Genomic DNA, 24,157 nt, shown 5'->3' on the forward strand with positions numbered 1-24,157 from the left:
TAAGTTTTAAATTAAACAGTGAATTCAGTGGATGTTGAACTGTAAACAAAGAAAAACCTAATGCAACCTTTCCTTTGTCTGTCAGCAAACCTCAGTCTGAGACACTGAAAGCTGGAGACTTGAGGACACGGATTAGTCGTTGTCAAGTTTGCATGAAGAAGACGTAACATCTTGGAGAATGTTTTATAAAACAGTTGAAAATTCCTAAGATGCGCTGTCTTCCAGCTGCAACAATGGTGCTACTGTGCAGAAAGAAAAAAAACAAATCTAAACTGTTTTAACCATGCAAATTCAAGTGTACCTCACTCATGTGCCAAACTAAGGGTTGTTCAGTACGTATTTGACAACAGCACTAAGATGAAAGAATTGACCTCTTGGAAACAGAAAAGAACACTTGAGGTTCACAAAGGATCAGAAGATGATTTTTTTCATTTCTCTCCCTGTACCAAAATGGCACCTTTTTGATCAACCAAGAGAATTGAGAAGAACACGACGCACTGAGTATGTTTAAAATAACAAGACTGCAGTTTTGAAAAACATTTTTCATGGTGCTACTAACCCTACTGTATTTTTAATATGAAATTTTAAGCTTATTTCTCTTTGTAAGTAATGAAATGTGTATATTGTGTAAACACCTTTTTAATCTAAACTTTCAGTCATCTAGAAACAAACCAGACTGATATAAAAATCCTTATATCTAAAATTAAAAGATAAGACAGTATTTTATTATGAAACTTGTGGTACAGAGAGAATTTACCCCTCTTATGCCAATTTATTCATTTAATTTTTCATTTCCTTCCTCAGTTGCCAACCTGATATATTTGGGGAATGCACAATTATTCTGAAGTAATTTTGATCAGGGTTTTAAATGTTGTACACCTTACTAGCAGTGGTTTTATTTGTGCTTAGAAAACCCAATCCACTTGAAAAGGGGTTTTTTATCTTGTGAAAATACGTGAAATTATTAGCCATATTCTATATCCTTCTTTTAAGAATACAAGTCACATTCACATTTTAGTAATCAGTTTGGTTTAACCAAACCTGTCCTTTGGGAATATCCAGTTACGAAAGCATTTAGGGTGATGCTTACGTGAAACTTCACCTCTGAAGTGGTGTCACATGTTTTATCCAAAACAGTATACACACTAAGAAACCTTCTGAATAAAATAAAGCAGAAGTGGGTGGAAACCTTCCTATTTACAAATTTATCTTTTAATCTTATGTGAATTTATACACATCCACAATGTATTCACAGTATACAGCAACTCCTGTGTATGTATAGTTCACATAAGGCCTTGAAAGATGGTGCATGCAGTCTTTCTGATGTCAGTTTGTAAGAATCCTCCTATGTATGTCTAAAGAGTGTCACTACTTGTGCAATAGCTGAAAAGTGATCACTTTTGTATGCATGACTGTTCAGCTTCTATGGTCAGAGCGTTTCATTTACCCTTGTGTATAAACAGCTCCCTGACAATGCAGGACTCTGTCAAGTGACAATACCTTCATATTTTCATTGTATATTGCCACCTCGACTATCAATACAACCTAACTTGTGAATTAACACACTGCTCTCTACAGGTGATGTGGATTTGTTTATTGAATACTGTTAAGTAATTTATCTGCTAATGGCTGTTCTTACCTTCCAGCTGTCCCTGTAAACACGGAGCATCTGACATCTCCTTGTTTTACACATTTGACAAAAGACATAGGACTGGTGACTAAGCAAGAGGCAGTGATATACAATGAGATTGGTGCTGATTTCTAAAGCTTTCAACTGAGTATGAAACTGAAGTTCTTTAGTTTAAAGTGCAAAATAATAATAGCTTTGTCTTTTTTCCATTAGCTGCAGTTATATCTGTTGGTAGAGAGTGGGAATTCAGCAATGTGTATCTTTCAGCTCAGTTTAGTTTGGTTTGCTGATGCACGTAGTAGTAAACTGAACCTGCTGCTACCTCCAAGTCAGGAACTAGTTACCAAAGCTGAAATAAAATAGTCTCTTCATGTAAACACTAGCCCTTACCTTGCTGCTGGCTCTGCAGAAGTCTAAAATGAACATAGCAGCCTATTCCTAAAACAGCAGAAAAGTGGATGCTGAGGCCAAGGAGCTCTCAAAAGGAAAGGGCTCTCCCAGCCTTCCCTACCAACACCCCTCTTGTGTTTACCAACACAAAGTGTTTAAATGTGGGGGTATGGAATAGAGTGGACCATGTTTAGTAAACCAGTGCATAATTGGTGCTTCTTTATATGATCTGGGCTTCTCTTGCAGCAGGTAAAACCAAGACAGGAGATCCTATTCCTGGCTGTGGTACAGAGCACCCAGACCTGCTGGTCTTGTGGCAGCTTCAGGGCCCAAAGCTATGAGATGACCAGAGAAAAGTAAAGTATGTAAAGCAGCTGTGCTTGTGACAGCTCTGTTTTCTCTTCTGTCCCTGCAGCTCTGGACAGGGAGTCCTGAACCTTAAAGAGCTTCAGGCACAGAATTCCAAAGGGGTGACATTTTACTAAGAGAAAAGTAGTCTAGACATGAAGGAACGTCTTTTATTTTGAGATCTGCAGCAGAGATTCAAGAGATATTGGGTTAATTCTCACCACACCTTCTGTGCCTTAGAGCAGGTAAATCACTTGACCTGTGTTGGATCGGAGTTACTGATCTATAAAAGAGAACACGGTTCTTATTCTCTTCTGCTTCTTGATGCTTAGACTGTAAGCTCCTTGGGGCAGAGACATTGAGGGGGCTCAAATGTTGGTTGGGGCCTCTAGGTGCTATCCATCACTATATAAACATTAAACTACAGGTAAAAGTTTGTGTTTGCAGCTTTATTATTAAAAAAGGAAAACAGTGCTTTGGCCATTGGATCCTTAAAACAGTTTTCAATACCACCTAAACACGGTGCAGCTCTGGACACCACTTCAGCTCCAGTTAAGGCTCTTTTCCTGATGTCTGGTATGTTTTTGCAAGTTTTTATTCTCGTAATTAATCACATAGATTTGGGCTATTTTAGTTAATCTCAGCAAGCACCTGGCAGGTCTGAGCTGTCAGGGACATGCTGCAGCCACTCGAGGGCACCGTGTGGCTTTGGCAGCAGCTGTGACAGCAAGCACTGCAGGGGCTGGCCCTGCTTGGAGGAGGGAGCACTGCAGGAAAGCTCGGCAGGAGGGGGGTCCTCACCCTTCCTTGCCCACTACACAGGCCCAGTTCTTGTACTGCAGGTGGGGAACTGTAAATTGCAACCAGACTGATGAGTGAAAAAGTGCAATTTTTCTAAAGGAATACTGGTTTTAATCCTAAAACCAGCATCTAGCAATCTTGTGCCTAGGCTGTATTTACACTGTTCTAGTGTTAAAAAAATAAATGTTCTGCTTAAGACAGAGACTTTTCAGCCCCTCTAGAAATCCTATTACAAAGAGGAAAAAGCTTCCTTCAACATCATATTCATTTCTAGGGTGGGATTTAAACTTAAACACTTTTGCAGTCTGAGGACAACCTCAACAGGCACACAGGGCAGTGCAGCAGCACTTCTGTACCCTGAACTAGATGTCACACATAAGCTCTGAAGTCTGCAGCATTTTGTCCTCTGCTGTGTAAATCAATTCCTCTCTAGTAACCATTTCCAACAGAGGATGCAGGAAGGATCTATTTTAAAAAGTAATTCTACAACTTGAAAAAAACAACATACTGATTTTGCAAGCAACAAATGCTCAAGCTCTAAAATCTGATGGTCTGCAAATATTTTCTATATACTTTGATACCCAGCTGCAGTACTTTTGTAGTCAGCCTGCTGCCTGAACTGTGCCGCTGTGCCATCCTTGGGACACACCTGAGGGAGGGCTGTTGTGATAGATTCAGGACTTGTAGCAGCATTATGTGTTTTCAACAGGTCCTTCCCAGAAAGGTTTTACCCAGCACTGCTGGACACACAATACTTCTACTGTCATGGCTACTTCCACTAGAAGCACAAGCTGAAAACTGCACAAGAGACTGGAATAGTTTTGTCTTTCCAGGTTAGTCCAGTGGAAAAAAAGAAGGACACTTGCTAATGGGACACAGAGGCAGTGATTAGCTCAGGGGAGCTTTAAGTGTTCTACATTTAAAATGTAGGGTAAGTATCTGGAACTCCCAAGCTTTGGAAAGAAAGATTATTAACTCTACCCCTTTGCAGCAGACAGGAGAGCAGTGCCTGAGGACAGCCTCAGCCAAGGTGACAATAAATGGTCATTAGCAGACACCTGCTGTCCCTACAAAGGGCTCTGGGGGCTGAGGCTGCTCTGCCAACAGCGGCTTTGGTGCCTGCTGAGCTCTTGCCTCACACTCACTCAGGCTGCAACAATAATGTTGCTTTAAAAAGCTGGAAATTAACTCAGAAGAAACCAAAGTAACCAAAACTTGGTGTGTTTCTTTAGCAAAAGGGGATGAGGGGGACAAGTTTCTATCTTCAGACATGCAAAGCAAGCTCAGAACTCCTGCTCTCCCACAGCTCTGCATGGACAAAGGAGGGGAGAAACTTCTATACATATATTTGAGGAATCACTTTGTTATAGCCAAAAGAGGATGCAGGGATAAAAAACAATACAATACAGATTGTACTGGTACCTCTAACAAGGTCCTTCTTCCCGTGCTGTGAATGACTGACTCCCCAGTATTTGGTTATCTCCAGTACCACAGGGCTCGGGGAGATGCATAGGCCATGAGAATTGTACAATGCATTTCCAAAGACTTTTAAGATATATTCTAGTGACTGTCTTTGTATTCAGTCAGGAAGTCTATCTTTCCTTTTGGCTTTAGCTGAGAGCTTTCACTATCCTTCAGATGCAAGAGAGCTCAAGCACCTAAAGAGGCTTGAAAAATCAGTGTAAAATTGTGTCTCCCCACATAAAAAAATGCCACAACCCTCCAGCAGTTGGCCCATTTCAAATCCAATCAAAGGTAGTTTGCAGCACTTACTGTGACGCTGTCCCAACAGTCTGGACAGTTTGGATAATTGTCACCATTTGTTTGCACTGCTGGTAGGGCTCTTTTTGCTGTACTTGAGCAGCACTATTCTCTTTTCCCTCCCAATGCAGGCTCCACACTATGCAAAGGGGCCCTAAGGAAAGGGCTGGTTTATTTGAGGAAAACCCTATCCTTACAGCAAAGCTGACCTTTCCAGGGAGCTGGTTCAATGTACTATTCTGAGTAACAGGGTAAGAATTAATTTGGGCAATTTTAAAGAAAGGTCTCATCCAACATATTTCACAGTAATCACCCACATTTATGGAGATCATATACATTCCCATCTATGGATAAAAGCCTCTTGCTATAGAACATTATTTGCCATATCCTTCATGTCAGTAAGGAATCTGAAAAGGCACTACCTTTTGTTGGTATTTTCTGACTTTAATTGTTTTTACAGGTGGGTGCATTACTTGAAGTGATGAGATTATCTATTTGTGTTTGGGTTTCACATACTGAAAACTATTTACTGTATCTTTAAAACCAAAATGTCACTGCAAAAGATACAACACCAAAACATACCTGTTGCCTCCTTCCCCAAAATCAGGCCCCTATTTGATAATGCATTCCTAAAAATGTCTTTGAGGACTAGTACTTTTTGATCAGGAGACTTCCCTATCCAATCATGGACAAAGTTTGTGGCAATCTTTTGTTCATGCCTTCTACATTTAAAGCAGGAAATGCATTGGTCACTGATTTTATGTATTTTATATATTTTATGTTGTTGTTGTTTTCACTCCAAAACATAATTGTTTACAGGCACTATGAATCCATGGCAAAGAAAGCTTCTGGGTGTTTTTGTATCTTACCTTCTAAACTAAGTGAAAAGGCAAAGAAAACTGGAGAGATGGGGAATCACTACCTTGAACCAGTGCTAAAACCTGTCCAAATCTTCAGGGATCCAGGGTGACAAAACCACTTTCAGGAGAAGCAGATGCAGCAGGAGGTCTGACGGAAAAACCCAAAAGTTTGTTTAAAAATAAAACGCAGACACGGAGCTACATGAACACATATTTACTGCAAGTAGCTCTATGGAAAGCCAAGTCAGATAAATATAAACACTATACAGAGCTTCAAGCCAGTCTCCCAAAACCGCAAACGCGATGTGTTTTACAAAGAAAACAACAGAACAATATTTACAATGGAAGACAAAGCCAGATCAATCAGCCCAACTTTAAAACAGATCTGTGGAGCAGAAATAGCAAATATAATGAACAGTTTCAACCATATATGTTTTAGTTTGTACAGACAATAACTGTCCAATATCAAATTAAATTTACAGGACAAACATTGTTCTATCATTGGTATTTTCGTACTATACAGCAGCATAAACGGGTAGCTGGAAGGTAGTATATATAGTGATATGTTTTACATCATCTGAAAATGTTCTTCCAGCACAATACTGAATAAATTAGTTGCTGTAAACTAAGAGATTCAAAAAGATTGCATATTTATTATGCCGTACCTATTAGTATTTGTACCACTACACTTGAGGTTACCCATTTACTTATTTATTCAGCATGTATTAAATCAGTGCTGTATATTGTACAATGGCAGCCTCAGGGACTCTAATATGAAATAAGTATGTAACAAATTTCTTCAAAACAACCTTTTCCTTTCACATTAAATGTTTAGAACTATCTTCACCAAATTTTGATTTCTTAGAAAAGATGTAAAGCTTTATAAAAAGCTGTCTACGTATTGCATTATTCATTTATGAGACCAACCAACAGCTATATGGCAAGACAGTATCATGGTCTGTAAAAGTGGTCGTGTTTTTAATTCCTGTATGTTTAGCAGCAAGTAATTGTACCAACTGAAACTTCTCTTCCAGAATCAAAAACAGGTCTGTGCTTTTAAACCCTGTAGCAACAATTCTTCCTGTCGCTAGACACTGTGTAAACTGATTGGTACCATGTTTCCTAAAAAACCCCAAAACAATCACCTCGTATTTTAGTGACATGTACATTTCATTACTACTCAGAAATAGATCTGGGTACACATCACTGAACAATCCAAGCTGACAGTGTCTGATTTGTTACACAAACTGTACCAGCAATGTGAAGGTTGTCTGTTGGAGTGAGGCAGCCTGGCCCATCCGTTGTACAATATACATGTGGAGGATTCCCAGCTGTGTGGTGCAGTACAGCATGAGGATTTGTGTACCACTTTGAAACCCTTTAGCAATCGTCAGTGCCTTTTATAATCCATTGCATGTACCAATGACTAGTGTCATGCTCTTTTAAGTTCATAGCAGTGTTAAAAAGCTAAACTCATTTCAACCAAAAAAAAATTCAGTACAAGAGTGAAGCACTTAAATTGTAGAAAAATCAGGGCTTATTTTAAAAAATGTCAAATAGTCATTGTGCACATTTCTGTCAGTGGGATAAAGACAATCGATGAGCCAACATTTTACTTTATTTCCCCATTATGCCAGAAAGAAAGAACAAAAATAGTCCCAAATTAAAAGTGGGACTTTGGTTGAAAGTAAGATCAATTAGGGTGGTTTCCCTTTAAAAAGCTACGGCTGACAAGTCTAATGCAGAAGTCACAAACATTGGATACGACTCCGCAGTTCTCCATTCGAATCCATGAACAAAAACCTCATTTTACACAATTCATATTTATAAACAAGAACAAAAACAATCTACAAGACAACCAGCCCATTAATCCTACTTTGTACATACCAAAATTCTGAGCAAAAAAAAATTTCTGTTTAAGCTCTGACAGACACTTGACTGAAAAGCCTCTAGCCTATGCTCAAGAAATACCTCTTGTACCATAAAAGCAAAACCTTAAAAAAAAAGAAAAAAAAAAGGCAGAAGAGGTCTTTTCCTCAGACCCGTCCAGTCCCACGGGTTCACCCCTCAAGCCAATGTGCACCTCTCCCTCCCTCCTTCTGCCCAGTCACCTGGAAAAATCCTGAACTGCCAAAGTATTTCTAAGCAATACATGTTTTAAGCTAACCACTTGTTAATGTACCAGAGAAGTAAAACCCATGTTAAACAGACAATCAGAAACCAGCTTTGACTTCTCAGAATATAAATTTTTTTTTAAAATTAACAAGAGAGGCAGGAATAAGAAAGGGACATACAGGGATCTCCTATTAGCATTCACACTGCCTCCCAAATAGATATGACATGAAAGACCAAATTCCATCACCAAAGCACAGCTATGAAAAAACGTCAATTCAAATTAATTCAACTGTAGAGAGCCGATGTCTATGAAAAAAACTAATGAGAAGGATGTGTGTCTATGTCCGTGCTGGTGGAAATGAAAGTAGCCGGCTGGAGCTGAGCTTTGCTTCCAAAAGCACCACACAGTTTCTGGAGTAACCAGCAGAAAAGTCTTCTCTTCCAACAATGGTTTCCATGGCAATGCAATCAGTCTAGAAAGGAGGGGGGGAAAAAAAAAAGTCAGTGACATATCAGATGTAAGTTATATCAGCAAAGAATGTTTTCTAGGGAGGAGAACACATGGAGCTTATCCACTGCAGGAGTGAGAGCTGCTGACTGCGGAACACAGGTCCTTCACAGAGGAGGGGACACTCCCAGCTGCCAACCCTCCAGAGATCCTGAGGGAAGGAAGAACGATGGAGCCTGAAACAAGCACTGAAGAGCCACTGCAGCCACAGTGACACGAGTACATGGGACAGGAACTGGAGCAGCAGCCAGCCCGTGCTGGGACAGCCCAAGGCTCAGAGCTCCCCACTGCCCTGCCGGGGCTGTGCAGCACAGAGAGCCCCAGCAGCGCCTCACCAGGCGTGACAGACCCTGCAGCCAACACTGCCAGCAGGGCACAGCTGCAACACCAACACTCCTGCACTGCCTGCTCCAAGCAAGGAGCAGCAAGTCCTGACAGCTGTGTGCCCCGTCCTCAGCTTTTCAGGAAAAAGCTTTATTTAGTTCTCATTAGAAACACCTCACAGCACACTCGTCCCTTTTTGAAAGAAGTCTCACTGAAAGGCAACATCCAAGTACAAAAGCACACAGCTACAGCCAGCTCCACTCTTCAGGGGCTCCAAACTGACTGGAAAAGGCAGAAGTCCAAGCACTTGCTAAAATGAGGGGCAAAAAATATACTCTTGTATTGCAGGAAGGCACAGATGGGCCACGAGGCACAAATGAAAACAGGAGGGAGCCTGCCCTCAAAGCACAACATCAGCCCTGCAATTAACCATGCACTTGCCAAGGTGAGAGCAACTCGGGAGTTTCCTGACTTGGAAGACAGAGTGATGAAGGGCATGCAAATGCTTTCTGCAGTTGCATGAACACAAATGAGGAACATATAAAAAGTCACTTCCAGCTCTCTACAAAACCCCTTCCGCTCCCAGCTGAGCCAACGTGAGCACCAATTTTCAGTCTGGAGGGCTACTGCCAAGCCAGCCAGTGAATCACACTCTCCCAGCTGAGACAGACTGTCCTCTTCCACCATTTCTGTCCTCTCAGCCAAGACTGAGGGCATTGTCCTCTGCCAGGCAGGTGTCTGTGCCCACCACCTGTGCAAGGTTGGAAGTATGTACCTGCAGGATGTTTCCCTGCAGTACAGTGAAGAAGGAAACAGCCAGTGCAAGAGGTTTAGGTTTAAGAAAACAACAGATACAGTAATGTCAGCTACTTTCCCCCTCAAAGCCACACAGTGCCAGCTCTCTCCCTGTTCTGGGAGCTGCCTGAGCTGCAATATGGGAACACTTCATTACACAGCACAGCAATGGCAGCAGAGACCCTTAGAACAGGGGAAGGGGTTTCAGGGCTTAATCCTGCCCATGCTCTTCTGGTGGGTCACAAGGACATCAGTTACATCTCACTGCTGAAGATCTCTTCCTTGCCTCTACTCCATGGATATGCTAAAGAAAAGATGACCATGTAAAGAACAAGCATTATGTGTACTAATGCAAACCTGTATGGTTACTTACAAACCAATCACGAGGTATGCACACTCCACCCTGTGCTAAAGAAATTCTGACTTCTGTCCAGCTAAAAGTACTCTCCCTCTGAGAAAAATAAGAAAGCTAAAAAACCAGAAAAAAGACCGAAGCTCAGCTGAGTAGCCCTGCCCCATCCCAGCACTCAGCAAAGGCTGCCTGTGGCTCCAGAGACAGAGGGGCAAAGGCAATGGCAGGGCTGGCAGCAGTGTGGAATTATAGAGGGGCCCTTCCACTTCAGGAGAAGCTCCCTTTTAATCGTACACAGCCCTCACCAAGGTCCAGGCTGCTGTGTTTCATTTTTCAAATATTTCAGTGATTTCAAAAATATGGCAACTTAAGTTTTCCTCAATTAAAGGAAGAAACTGCCAAAACACACCCACAACTTGAGAATCTCTCTTTGAGTTATTTCACCGACATCATAAAATCACTACAAAAAGCTATTGCTTGGTACACACAGAGCGTGATGTGGTCAGCAATGGCTTTGTTTTCACAAAAGCCAACTGAAGCTATTATTTCTGAAATAATTTTCCTCTTTAGAAAAATATTGTTTTGTTGTAAGACCAAAGAATGAAAATATGCACCACAGCTTGCAATGAATCACACCTCAGTGATGCATGCAAGTCAAACATTAAAACAGTTTAAGCTTCTATATTAAGCTTATACTCAATAAAAATTAACTTTACCAGCAACCCCCCACCCTTTCCTTGCTGTGGACCTGTAAGCTCACATAAAAGGAACTTCAAAAACTGTCTCTGCTTTTGTCAGGACATTTTTCCTCCACGCCTTGCACACAAGACACACCTGAAAGCTGTTTGACAAGTTATTCTAATCTCTCCAAGCACATCCCCAAAACATTTTGAAGAGCAAAGGCCCAGTTGCTTGAATCAGACAATCCCATATGGCAGAACTCAGTATTTCCACCCAAAATGTTTTGAAAATTTTCATAAACGAATGCCAAATTACATTTAAGACATTTGGAGGGAAAGGGGAAGGGCTTAAGAGCAAAAAAAACTCAAGCCTGCTTAAGTCCTAAGTTTAATTCTCTGAAGCAGCCTGATGTACTCAGACAGCAGCATGACAACCAATTCTAAAGCAAGAGCATCAGGTAACTCTGGGCAGGACTCAAACAGCAGAGATTAATTTATCAGAAACCAGAAGAAAGCCTGAGACCTCCCTGGAGCACCTCCCCTTCCCAAAACTCTGCACATCTAAACAAGAGCTCATTAATTTCCTGCCTCCATGATTATAAACTACACTTCAAGATGTTTCTTCTTCATTTTTAAGGTAAAACAGAATCGTGTGAACTGTAAATAAACATAAGCGAGTTTCACATAAACATCACTTACAAGCTGATGTCATTCCATAAAGCCTTGAGTCTTCCATACATGGAGCTATTGGTTGTCACCACTTCTCTAATCCCCTTATTAAAGCTGGAAATTGCAATATTGCAGTTGGAGCAGTACAGCTGAGTCATCAGCACTTTTTTGGTATGAAAGTATCAAGCAGATATATATATTATATATATACATACATATATGTGTATATATGGACACATATATCATATATATCACATCTATATCTTTTCTCAGACAGAAAAGGCTAAGAGCAACTTGTGAAACTTGACCACATAAAAGAAAAATATTTCATCTGAAATCTAAGAGGAGACCGAAGTCTTGCAAGATCCCTCCCGCAAAGTGCTGCAGTCACCACCATTCCCAAGGGCCATCTCAGGAGTCCATTTGTGCCGCAGCCAAAGGCCCACAGGTCACCCAGCAGGAACCTCCAGCATCCCAGAAATCCCCTGTCACACCAGTGGAGGCTGCAGCCAGGGGTGAGTGGGGTCTGCAGCCCAGCCCAAGGCAGCCATGCAGTCACAGTCACAGAGCAGAGCCCTGGCAGGATTCCCAAACCCCCCACCCCTGAGGCTGGGCTGGGTCACGTGGCCTTATTTCAGAGTTTGCAAAAGAACTTGCACATTAAGCTTCTTGATGGTTCTTCTCTCCCACACCTGAACTGCTTCCATTTTTTCATTAAGCAGTTGGTGAAGGAAACCTAATGAGGCCATGCAGTGCTTGAAGAAAACAGCAGTGCTTCTGTGAGGCTGAATAATCTTATTTCAGTCTCAATGTAAGATTCTTTAGACATGAATTTCCTATGTTAATAGTACAAATATGAGAATTGCTGATCAACAATAAAAACCAGATTAACACTTCATGCCAGATCCCATATGAATGGATTTAACTCAGCACTGACTGAACAGTAAAGGAAGCTGACAGGAAAAGGGATGAAGAAACTCTTCTGTAAGATAAACAAATGATGAGATGTGAACTAGCAGAGACAAGAGGTACATTCTCACAGAGTAACCCAGCATTCCTCTGAAGTTCTCAAACAAAAATGCCACCAAGTAAAGCTTGGTAGCCAGATCAGACAGAACTTTCGCTTGCAGTGTAAACACACAGCTGTTCCTGGACTGTCACAAGCTCTTCTAAGAAAATCTACACAGTCTAAAAAAAAATTTTAAAAAAATCTGATAACTGATCATGACAACAAACAAGCGCCAAAAAACATCTGCAAAAAACCTTTCAAGGCAGCCCAGAAATATACTACTCCAAGTAGTTTTCATTGCATTGCACCCTACACTGGCCTTTTCTATCCAAATCAGCTCTATCAGTAGATTTTGCACAAAAGCTTCAGCCTTTATTCAAAATTGAGTTCTACTGCTTGACTATTGACAACAATACAAATTAAACTTCTTATCATCATTTAATATGGAAAACAAGTCTAGACAGCATCCAAACATTTTCAAAGTTCATCTCACAAAATATATATGCAAAGTTTGGAAAATTCCACACAATTCCATTTCAAATCATCAGTTCAAGATGGGATCAGATTATAAAACTACAAGCAGCTGACTGAATTTTGCTGATGAACAATCAGAGGAAAAAGATCACAAGGCACAAGAGAAACTAAGGGGCAAGTATTTAAAGTAGGATGGCGGCATTGCTGAAAGACGTTTTATTTAAAATTAAGGAACACACTGAGAAAGCATTCTGCAAGTTTTCTATGCAGAAATCACATCATTTTATAAAAATACGGGGCAGAGATATAAATCAGGTGTAATTCATTAGATGCAAACCCAGTGTGTTCCAAAATGTATGAGATGAGAATATACAGAATTTACACTGCATTTCCTCCGTCTGAATGATCAAGGCCATACAAGTCAGGACACTTTGAAACATACTGAGAGGTTCTGAGAACACAGCAGACATACCCTAATTCTCTCAAAGAAATCCATCCTAAATAATACCTGTTTTTACAGGAAAGGCTTTTACTGACATAATTCTGCAATTGATTCCTAAAAGGATAAAAGCTTTGCTTACAGAAGATATTAATTTAAGATAATTAAATTATTAAAATCTCCATGTCAAAGACTAAGACAGCTTAATGCTTTCTGGAGAACACTGCTGAAGTTCTCCATTTCCTGAACTTCAGGTTAGGGGGAAATCAGAATTAATCTGATTTATGCAGATCAAAAGCAGCAGAACAGCCCTAGACTTTTTGTGCACACAGCCACACAATATTCCTGTTGTTCAGGAAAGCACTAAACTCAGCACAACCTCAGGACACAATGTGGCATCCAAAAGCATTTTGTTCAGCAGCCAGGCTGGGGCAGGAGCACAGCAGTGAATTCCACATGGAGCCCTCCTGAGGGCAGGCAGGCCAGGGAGGGCTCATTTGCCCAAATACTTTCTTCACAAATTAGTGAAGATTTTTCTTTTGCTCCAAATTTTACCAAATACACAGATACTATCCCATGCCATTGTCCTATTTCTTGGAGTTCTTATTTTAATGGCACAGCTTTAGACCTTGCTAGAGGCAAGCAGAGTTACTTGAGAAAAGCCAAATTTCTTAATTTGCACCTGGCAGACACCAAGTCTGTAAGTACAAATCAAAACCTGACCCACTTGCTGCATCCCTCAGATGTGAATTACAGTGCCTGGGTGACCCAAACAAGGCCCTGACACAGAGACATCCTGATCTGGCAAGGTCTTTAACTACCTGCTGACCACCAAGCACATACTCCAGGTACTTTCTCCACCCAACAACAGACTAATGATGCTCAAAATCAGCTAGCTAATATACGTTGAACCTACAATTTTACTGACTTTCCACAAGCAAAAAAAAGCAAAATTTGGTAAAAAAACACCAAAACAACTGTTGCATGACCCACTTTTCACAGGGTAAACTATAAACACAGCAATTGGTAACAATGTTGCAGAACTGTTCATTCAAAACATGGGTTTGCTACTATTAGCGCTCAGCAATTTCACGAGCTAAAAACCTCTCCTATGCTTTCAGATAATTTCTACTCACTTAGCAGAAATGCCTTATCTCTTGCAACAGTGGCTTTTTTTCCTGTTGGAATAAACAGCAGGGTTGTTTCTAGGAAGGCTGTATGCACACTCCCTAATGTCATCTCTGCTGCTGATACTATTCCTAGAATTAGTGAACTTGCCTGCAGTTTTGGCAGAGGTCTAATATCAACTCAAATTGCACTGGACAGCTTGACAAGAAGTTATTTGAGGTTTTTTTTTTTTTTTTGAGTTTGTTTGTTTGGAGGTTTTAAAGTAAATTTCTATTACAATATAACACAACAACACTAAAAATTTACTCTTCTCCACCTCAAAATACATAGTTCAAAACTCCATATTTTCATGTTGCAAAAGAATCAAAAAAAGGTTTTGCTTTTGAAAAAGCATTCTCTCAGCAAGTGTGTGAGTTACTGCACCTGACCTGAACCACAGAAAATATGGGTAAATTTTAGCCAAAAAAAACAAAGTTGTTTGTGTGGCTTCTGAGAATACCACCTGCTGCAATTCCCTCTACTCCCGTGACAAAGGTCAGGAGCCCTGAGTGCCAATAGAGAGGAATATTTCCTGTCTGTGCTCTTGCTGCAAAGGGGGCATTATGAACTGTCTGGAAACAAACAGGAGAGAAACCAGCCACAGCAAACAGCTCTGTGCATACAGCCCTGCCTCTTGCATCCAGAAAGGACTTGGAATACTTGGGAAGTTTCAGTAGTGCAGAGAAAACCCCTGCAAGGTGTGACACAGCTTCCCAGTGAGGAACAGACTGGTAACAAGAACCCTTCAGCCTGCAGAGAACATAACAGGAAATTTTTAAAGCCCAGATTACAGCACAGGTCCACACTGCATGTGTTACAACACTCTGGACAAGCCTAAGGCAGAGGAGGGCACAGCATCTACACAATCCTAAGTGGCCTGGAGAAAAAAGATAAGATTTGTTATCTCTTCCACTGCACAAACCAGGGGCTGCCAAACTAAGCTGGTACAGAGCAGGGTCCAAAATGCACAGAGGTCTGCAGGCAGCATGTCCTGATGGATTGGGGGCTGCTGTGGATGCAAGGAGTTTACACAGGATCAAAGAGATTGGAAAAGTACTTGGATTAAAGAATTACAAAACAGACTTGAATTACAAAACAGACAAACTACATTGGGCTCAAGAAATCCCCCAAGCTGAAAAAAAAAAAAGAAAAAGAAAATCAGAGGCTTGGGTGTGTGTTTGTGGGAGGTATTATACACACCTGCCCTGCTCTTCCTCTGCTGGGTAGTGTCTGCTTGCAGGCACAGGTCTGGGGCTTGAGTGAGCCAAACTATTCTTAGGAACACAACCAAGAGAAAGGGCAGGGTCGCTCATGACTAATGAAACAGCTCCCCACCTTCCAAACCACCTTTCCCAAAACTTCCTTTCTACATGAGTTTCACCTGTTGTAATTCATCCCATCCCTCTTCTCACCCACTCTAGATAACACCTGCAAGCATTCAGCACTACCTTTTTCTTTTACCTCCAGTGCCATAAATGATTGTCAAAGGCAAGAAGTTACTACACAGCCAAATACCTACACAGTTACACACCTGTGCAGGCTCATGTGTGCCTGCATAGAAAAATTAATATATCTTTGCTATCAGTCACTCTCTGCTATCACACATAGCAGTGGCATGCATCAATTTTTTACATTTCCTAATTTGTACATTATTGACTCTCCATTAATATTAGGACACCCCAAAGCCTGGCTCACACAGGAGAGGAAAAGAAATGTTCAGATTGGACTTGCATGTGTGAAGAAAGATCTTCTCAAACCTCAGGACGTGCCCAAGAGCCAAGGATTGCACTTCAGCTTCCAGGAGCAGTCTGGGAGCTGACAAGGACAGAGTTAAACTGACTCTAAACACAGACAACGTTTAATCAACAGTGTCTACCTTGTGGAACATGTCAACATTAATATTTCAATCACTCATACCCTCAACAGTGAATCAAGCCTCGATGCTGCTACCACTTCTAGATTTACCCAAAACCACTGCAGTGTTGGTTCAACCTGATCTACAGACACAGAAATAAAGTCACTTTCTGCAGTGAAAGTGACTGTGCTGCACTCCAGCCTCCACAGGCATCATTCCTGAGCTGACAGCACTCAGCAGCAATGAGCAGGTCCCATGCAGACCTAGAGATGGGCTCCAAATGCTCTGGGACATTGGTTATAAATCCTAAAAGTGAATTTCTTCCAAGCCCCACTATGCCTTATCTCCAATGCTAGAAGACTGCCTGAAACTCAGAGATGCCACCTAAAAAAACCCCAAGAAGGAGCCAGTAGTAATGGCAAGGCAGTTCCACCAGCTTAGCTGCTTCTGGAGCAAAGTCTCACCAAGAACAGAGGCCCCAATCCACACCACATTAACTGCCAAGGGATGCTGCACTGGGTGATCCTATGTTTTGGTATGCATACCTGCTCACACCAAATCTACCAGCCACAGGTCTGCAGGAGAATTAACTTACAGAAAGGAAAAATAAATAAAAACAGAAAAAAAAATCACATTCCACATCTAAAAGGGAGAAGTAAACACTGGGATGTGTTCCTAACTCAGAGATACATGTTGGCCCACATTCCTCTTACCAAGATTAATATCCTGGCCAGTGTTCTGACATTCACCTCATCCTTTTCAAGTCATTTAAACCATTACAACACTACCTTCCCTTGCTCCCTGCCATGTGCATACCCTTCCAAGTGCCTACACCAGCTTCCTCTCCTACAACCACTCTCAGCAGCCTTTTATCTCTTCCAGGCTCTTATCTGGACTCTGCCAATGGCAGCAACCTTGATCTCTATCTCACTCTCCACCCCAGCACATTAGGTTTCATCCATCTCTTTAGTTTCATCTTTAAATTGTAAGCTCCTTAGGAGAGGGACCAACACATTTACATTTGTGGCACCATATGGGGACCTCCATCCTGTCTACCTGTTCAGGTTCCACAACAAGTAGAGATCCTGTCTGGAGCTACATGCTTTCATTAACAGACTGTTGTAATAATGTCTGAATGACCTCAAGATCAAATCTGTTCATTTTTTCAGCTCATTTCTAACTGATTTCCTGTTAACCACAATCTGCAATTTAAAAACATCATGTTCTACAAACACTTACAGTAGAAATCCCACCCACCCCCAAAAAACATCACACAGTGAAATACAGAAAAAAAGGCCTCCCAAATCATTGCACACAAAATTTCAAACAAAAACCAAATGTTGTTACAGAGCAATGACTACTGGAAAAGCAAAGAGCTTACAAATTGTTCTAACAGATTAACTTAAGATTCAAAATAATTCCATACAGGAAACAGAAATGCCAGTGCCTGACAATAGCCTGAACAGGGGTTTCATACAAATGACCTATCTCACAACTCATAAGAAAAGCTCTGCTTGGGCTAGTATGCACTCAGGGCATATTTATCCATGATATAACATCTGCTTCACCGTCACTAAGAACTTCCAAAACTCCTGCTAGCCTAAGAGATGTGGGTAACAAGAAGCACTAGTTTCACTAGTTCCCAAAAATAATTCAGGTTCAGACTATCCAGCCGGAAAAAAAGTTACATGGTTAATTCATCTGGTCAGCAAGAGCCTAAACCATAAAGCAAACTGGGTCAGCATGAGTACAGGAACAGAACCACACTATTCCCTGTGGAAGGAAAGTGTCCCTCAACAGTGCCTCAATAAATTCAGAAACCAATTTTAATAGGTTTTTTTAATATTACTTCCTACAATTTTCAGAAGGAAAAAAAAGGCATTTTGATATTCTCAGTCTTTCTGCAAAATTCTGTTCTACTAAGAAGGGAACCTTCCTCCAAGTAGGCAGCATATTTATCAGCCTTTCATACCCTAGCAAAAAGGAAGTACTATTCTTATCTATTTATGCCCTAAATAATAATTCAGTTTGGTATTTACAGAAGTTCATAACATACATATGCTATGCAGTGAATACAACCCCTATTTACCTTTAGTAGTAATTTATTCAAGTTTTCCGTTTTCTTGAGTCACATTAAGTTGTATCTTTACCTTGGAATTACAGCCAAATGTTAACTATAATAATTTCAGTATAAGCTACTTCTTTCAATAACCCACTCTTCTTGGAAGGATAAAAAAGATTAGACCTCACACTTAACTCACGAGTCACTGGCACAGAAAAACACATGTATACACACAGGTGCAGTCTCAATGGTTTGCATCCAACCATAGATCTAAATCAACAGAAAAATAATGTCTGGAAATAGGCAATCTCTGGCCCTTAAGATACAACTCATGACTTGAAGAGGGCAGAAAATTCTTGCTAGTCTACTAACACTGTTGCTCCTGGGGTAATGCTACACCTGAAGCAAAATCTCCACAAATCCAAACACATATATACTCAAGATCATTTAGATAAGATACTCAGGAACACCTCTGAAATGCCTTTGATGAGTCAGGCTCATTTACCTTTGTCTTCCCACTGCCCTCAAGTATGTCAGAAATCCCTTCCTGATCAGAGCTCTGCCTCTCAAGTAAATCATAACCCATCCCTAAGCTTGAGTGACCTTCACAGAGTTGCAGGGCTTGATTAAAACTGGAACACACTTCTCCATTTTTCCATTGTCACTGCCTAAACCTGCAAGACAACAGGGTAACTTGTGCAACTTGTATTCTCACAGGATTGTTGAGAATATTTAGAACATAAACTGAAAAAAGTTAAAGAGCAAATTTTCAGGGTGGACCATCAAACAGTTCTCCAGCCAAGTCATTCCACACCATTTAAGGTTGTGTCATAAGACAACAGGCCATTTTTAAGAGAAAACAGCAGTAATAGTACACCCCAGGCTCCAGAGAGTTTGACTCTCTCACACCTGCCTTCCAGTTTTATCACTCCATTTTCCTTAGAGCTGAAGAATGCCACATTTGATCACAACAGTACCTAAAATAGAACTCTGGAGTTTGTTTTCTTCTTCAGCTCAGAAAAACAAGCTCGTTAGTGCAATCAACAGAATTCAGCATGGTTTTGGGAGCACCACAGACCCACAAACAGAGCACACACACACCAAGGTACAACACAGTACTATAAGCTCTTTTTAGTACCACCCAAAACCTCAAGGTATAAATCCTCCCCCGAGCAATCAAAATGACGAAAATGTATTAAAGATCCTTTCATTAAAAAAAGACCATACTCAGAGAAAAGCAAACCCAAACTCTACTTACTGCTAACATACCACTGGACATACAAAAACCCCAAAGAAATACCTAGTGACAAACCAGCCCAGTAATCACATGCTGGAATACAGCCTCTGGAAAGACTAAACAGTGCTGCCCACCCTCTGCAGCTCCAACCTGCTGCCCCAGCAACAGGGGAACAAGGGGCCCTCAGACATCAAGGGAGGAGGGGAAAATGTGAAGCTGTAGAGGGAAGAGTAAAAAGGTAATAATGCATTTAAGATTTCAACAAAAGATTTTAAAATAGGAAACAAAACAAACCCAAAAAACAACCACAAAAAGCATGCCGAACCCATGGTGGATTACTCCCAGACCTCCCTGCATCCTACAGCCAATGCTTTCACCTACTAGACAGCTACAAGGGAAAGATTTTAGACTTCCAAAAAGACAAACGTCCCCATCAGCTGCAACTATGGATTTGAAGTCTGGAAAGCTGAAGTATTTCCAGAAGTATTTCAACACTGACTCCAAATAAGCATTCTCTTTCAATAGCAAGGGAACATTCTTGTCTCAGACTTTCTCACCAAAGTACCAGTAAAACTGAACTGATTCTTGGTCAAAAATGTCATAATTAACTCACGCCCACGCCACACGGCAAAAATCTGTTCTGCCTTCAGCAGCTCACATACTACTCAAGAAGAAATTACCCAGGGTATTTTTAAGCATAGCTGCAAGTTACCCAATATTATTAAATTCGCATCTGTTACAGCAAGATTAAAATGGTTTGAGTTGTTTGGGTTTTTTTAAGAATTATTATCCCAGCACTACTTCAAAGATGTAGGATACACAGCAGCATTTGGATGTGCTGCAGTAGAGTTCTTCAAATTATTTTTAAATGGGCCCCTGCCTTAAGTATTCTGCCGATACAGAAGAGCCTCAGTTTGAAACAAACTTTAAAACCACTACTTAGAAACCCAAAAGGAGTGGTTATTTGCTTCATATCCCATAAACTGTAATTTACTATATTAGTAATAGCTAAAACTTTCAGCTTCTGAATTTCTTAAAGTATATACTGTTCCTTATATTCTTTCAGATTCTGCATTTGAAATATTAGTTACCAGAAAGGATTTGGACAATTTGAAACATAAGTTTTGCTTTACAGCTGTTGTTGTTTTCCTTCCTCTCAGCTTCCCAAAGTATACACAGCACTCTCAACCCAGTCTGGAACAGCAGAGATTAAAAAGGTGAGGAACAATTATGTTATAATCCTGCACTTCAGAGAACATCTTAAATAATAGCATAGTGTTAGAATATCAGGTAAGCACCACAGAGTAGCAGATAAGATTGAAGAGTGGGTGTAAAATAGCTCAGCTGCTATTAAGCTGAACATTACATTTACTCTAAACAGCTGGATTTTGAGTCCAGGGTATCTTTGAAGGTATAATATTTCTAATTAAGACTGAAGAAACTTGTATTATACAGGACTCATTATGCATTTTATTACTGCCCATTCTCATTATCCTGCTTAGTTTCTACAAGGTCCAATAACAAGGTATACATTAGCTAAGCCCTGTTTGAAGTAGCTTTAGTGTTCTGTACTCCTAGCACAAAATGTCATGACTCAGATTCATGTAATCAAAACTGCAAACCACTTGCTTCAATATTGTGTAACAATTTCATGATGAAATTGTTTTGCTAATGACCTCCTTAAACTGCAAGCATTGAAAATCAGTATCTTATATTCTTATTATCATTATCAACATAAAACCTGAGCTCAGCTTTGCCTTAAACCCTAAAAGAAGTTTAATAACAAGTCAGGCCTAGTTACCATTCCACGTTTGTGCTCTCCCCCTCCTCCATACATGTCATAAATGCAGAAGGGGAAAACAAAATTTTGATTCACATCAGTGAACCTGAACCAAAAGTAGTTTGGGAATTACAATGAGGGAGCAGTGATGCATTGGAAATCACTCCACCACCCTCGGCAGTTTGGAGAACACAGCTGAGTCACAGAACACAATATGCCACTTAAGCAAACAAAAACAAAAAGCAAACAATCCAAAGCTGGGAAGTGTTTTCCTTCCAATAAAACTGTGGTTCAGGGAGAAGAGATGAAGTTCTCTACCTGTCAGAATTTAATACAGAGGGGACAGCTCCTTTCTAGGAAGTTAAGGGTAAATACATTTGCTAAATATTTTCCTTAAGAATGGAATTAGCCACAGAGCACTTTTTCAGGCAAAGAGACTAGAAAAGTGAGATGCAGTAAGAAAGACAGCACACAGTTCTGCTAAGTCTCCAAAAGCATTAAAAATATAAATTACCTAAAGGCATATTACACCTCTTCAGGAGACAAAAGGTTTAAGACTGAAGCTTTATTTTCACTACTTATTGGAATGTGAAAATGTTTTTCTGGATTACAGAAAACTTCTTAAATATTAAAATAAAAGCTTTATTACCATAGAAACCAATAAGCTGTTTAAAGAATACAGACTCCTAAAATTGTGCTTGCTCTAGCTCAGAGACATGATTTCATATGTGAAAATAAACAGCTATCCTTATAATCAAGAGCTTTAAGTCATTCCTGACAAACAGACATACACCACCAATTTACACTACTAAATTCAAGTCTGGCAAGCTGCTTTTAGCCTGGACTATTCCAAAATCTGTTCACCCCTTCATGAGCCCCTACAAGTGATAAGTGTACACACCCCATCTACCCTCCTGCTATATACCAGAAATATTTTACACTACCTTCATAGAAAACTGTTAGGCCTTGTATAATTTTGTGTTTCTCATTAGGACTATAAAGATGCTTGATTCCCTGGCAAAGCCCATGTTTTTTGCACAGAGCTGTTTCTGCCTCCTTTTAATGCATTACATTTCCAGAAAACCTCAATTCCCAACAAAAGCCAACAGCTGTTATGCCTCTCACTCCTCTGCAACTTGTAACAGGGAAGGAAAAAACCCCGAGCACAGGGCTGTAGATACTTTGCTGCAGCAACAGTAAGCAAAATGCTTATCATAAACACAATTTCTAAACAGTATCTCTTGTAAAGTATTTTTCAATGTAATATTTACAATATACCTGAAGGGAAAACATCTTTGTTCTTTTTTCATCCTAATTATGTAAAAAAAAATTACTTTATAACACAGATTTTAGTCATATAAGGGGAATACGATCAAGTTTAAAATTCTGCTGGTTTTGGAGGTGCTTTAAAAAAAGAACATGAAAAAACAAACACAAATTAGCTGCAGCAATCAGTGTGCCTCTGACTGCAGATTTAGCAGACAAATCTTTGAAGCGCTGAAAGACTGACTTTGGAAGAAAGCACATCTTGGACTGGCAACTTTCAACGTCTTCTAAATTTGATTCGAACCAACAAAACAAAGCAGAGGAAAAAAAACCACTAAGGCAAACCACACATTTCTGAGCAGCCCCAAGCAGTGCTGCCAGACTCTGAATGGCATGCGAGCTGAGTCAGGCTTCTACTTTCCACTAGTAAAAGCTACATAATTTTAAGCTCCGGCAATACCTTCTACCTTTAGAAACTTAGTTTTAAAGCAAAACTAGGAAAAAAAATCCTTCCAGTGTTAAGGATTTCAACTAAAAACATTAAAAATATAAAAGTCAGCAGCGGCCTGCCCCCTTACTGCTTTATCTGTGGACAGAGTAGACAAGTATCAATGCCCAACCATGATTAAACATTTCCTCTTGGTATCCAACAATTACTGACTATATGTACATTTGCAAAGAGAGGAAAACATAATTTCCAACAAAAATGGGTTTCTGCCAGAGAGTGAATTATTGTAAGGAGTTCAGTGGGTCACTGGCGCCAAAGCAATGACTGCTCCTCCAGAGCTCCAGCACAGCACTCACTCACACCGCCACTCAGCCGGGGGACTGACACCACTTATTAATGGCTTTGCTCCCACCAGGAGAGCTTATCACACCAACAGGAGGGTCCCTCCTCTTTCTCCCCACCTGCACCACCTTTATTTTTATGCACAGTTCAAACTGCATTACCTTACTGCTGGGTCAGACACTGACAACCCAGCAAGTCTCAGACCTGAAGACACTGCTCAGAGCCTGAACTTCCTCAACTTCAGGCATTCCTCACCTGCTACACAAAAGGCACATCCCAGGGAAAGGTGACAGCTCAGCTCATCAATGTGAAGGCCATGAGCTGCCTGAGTCCCCCTCCACACTGGTCAGCCAAGTCCTCAGGCTTCTCCAGAGGACACAAAGATGCTGTGGGGACCAAAGCTCAAAAGCAGCCACCAAACCTTCAAGGGAAAAAAACTGAGTTCTGTTTACATAAGACTCAGCTAAATAAATCTGAGCAGATTTGCACATAAAAAACGCTATTGTATGTATCTCAACTGCATTAAGAATAAACAAGAAATATATTTAAGCCTCAAATGTTGAGGTCTAAACAAATTTAGCCATTTTGAGCTTTTAAATAGCAAAAATTTCAGTTCAGGAAAAAAAATGAAGAGTCATCTAGTTCTAAGAAGGGAAAAACAGCAAAACAGAAGTGAAGTGCTACTATAACCTCAGGACAAGAATTCACAACATGAAATACCATTAATGCTTATGCTAGCAAAATTAATTAAAGAAAAAAAAAGGCAGACGACAGTTTGGTAACACCTCTGACTGCCTAGAAGAGGCACATAAATGCTTTAGGCCAAGGACCACATCCCCTTTCAC

The 24,157-nt window shown here is 40.5% G+C and overlaps 2 protein-coding genes across 3 annotated transcripts in view; one reads left to right on the top strand and one right to left on the bottom strand.

Annotated features, from left to right (window-relative positions):
- Positions 1-2,804, top strand: part of COL4A5 (collagen type IV alpha 5 chain) — a 45,699-nt gene extending 42,895 nt beyond the window's left edge. For both annotated transcript variants that reach the window (XM_031056045.1, XM_031056046.1), the window contains one exon: positions 86-2,804. In XM_031056045.1, coding sequence (XP_030911905.1) covers positions 86-167 — 82 coding nt within the window. In that variant the 3' untranslated portion in view covers positions 168-2,804. The remainder of the gene's footprint in view (positions 1-85) is intronic.
- Positions 2,805-5,989: 3,185 nt separating this feature from the next.
- The window catches only part of IRS4 (insulin receptor substrate 4), a 21,312-nt gene continuing 3,144 nt past the window's right edge, over positions 5,990-24,157 (bottom strand). Inside the window, exon 2 of the mRNA XM_005419919.2 lies at positions 5,990-8,378. Within this exon, the coding sequence (XP_005419976.2) occupies positions 8,374-8,378 (5 nt within the window). The 3' untranslated portion in view covers positions 5,990-8,373. The remainder of the gene's footprint in view (positions 8,379-24,157) is intronic.

The sequence above is a fragment of the Geospiza fortis genome, unplaced genomic scaffold, assembly GCF_000277835.1.
Source record: "Geospiza fortis unplaced genomic scaffold, GeoFor_1.0 scaffold157, whole genome shotgun sequence".
Lineage (NCBI taxonomy): Eukaryota > Metazoa > Chordata > Aves > Passeriformes > Thraupidae > Geospiza > Geospiza fortis.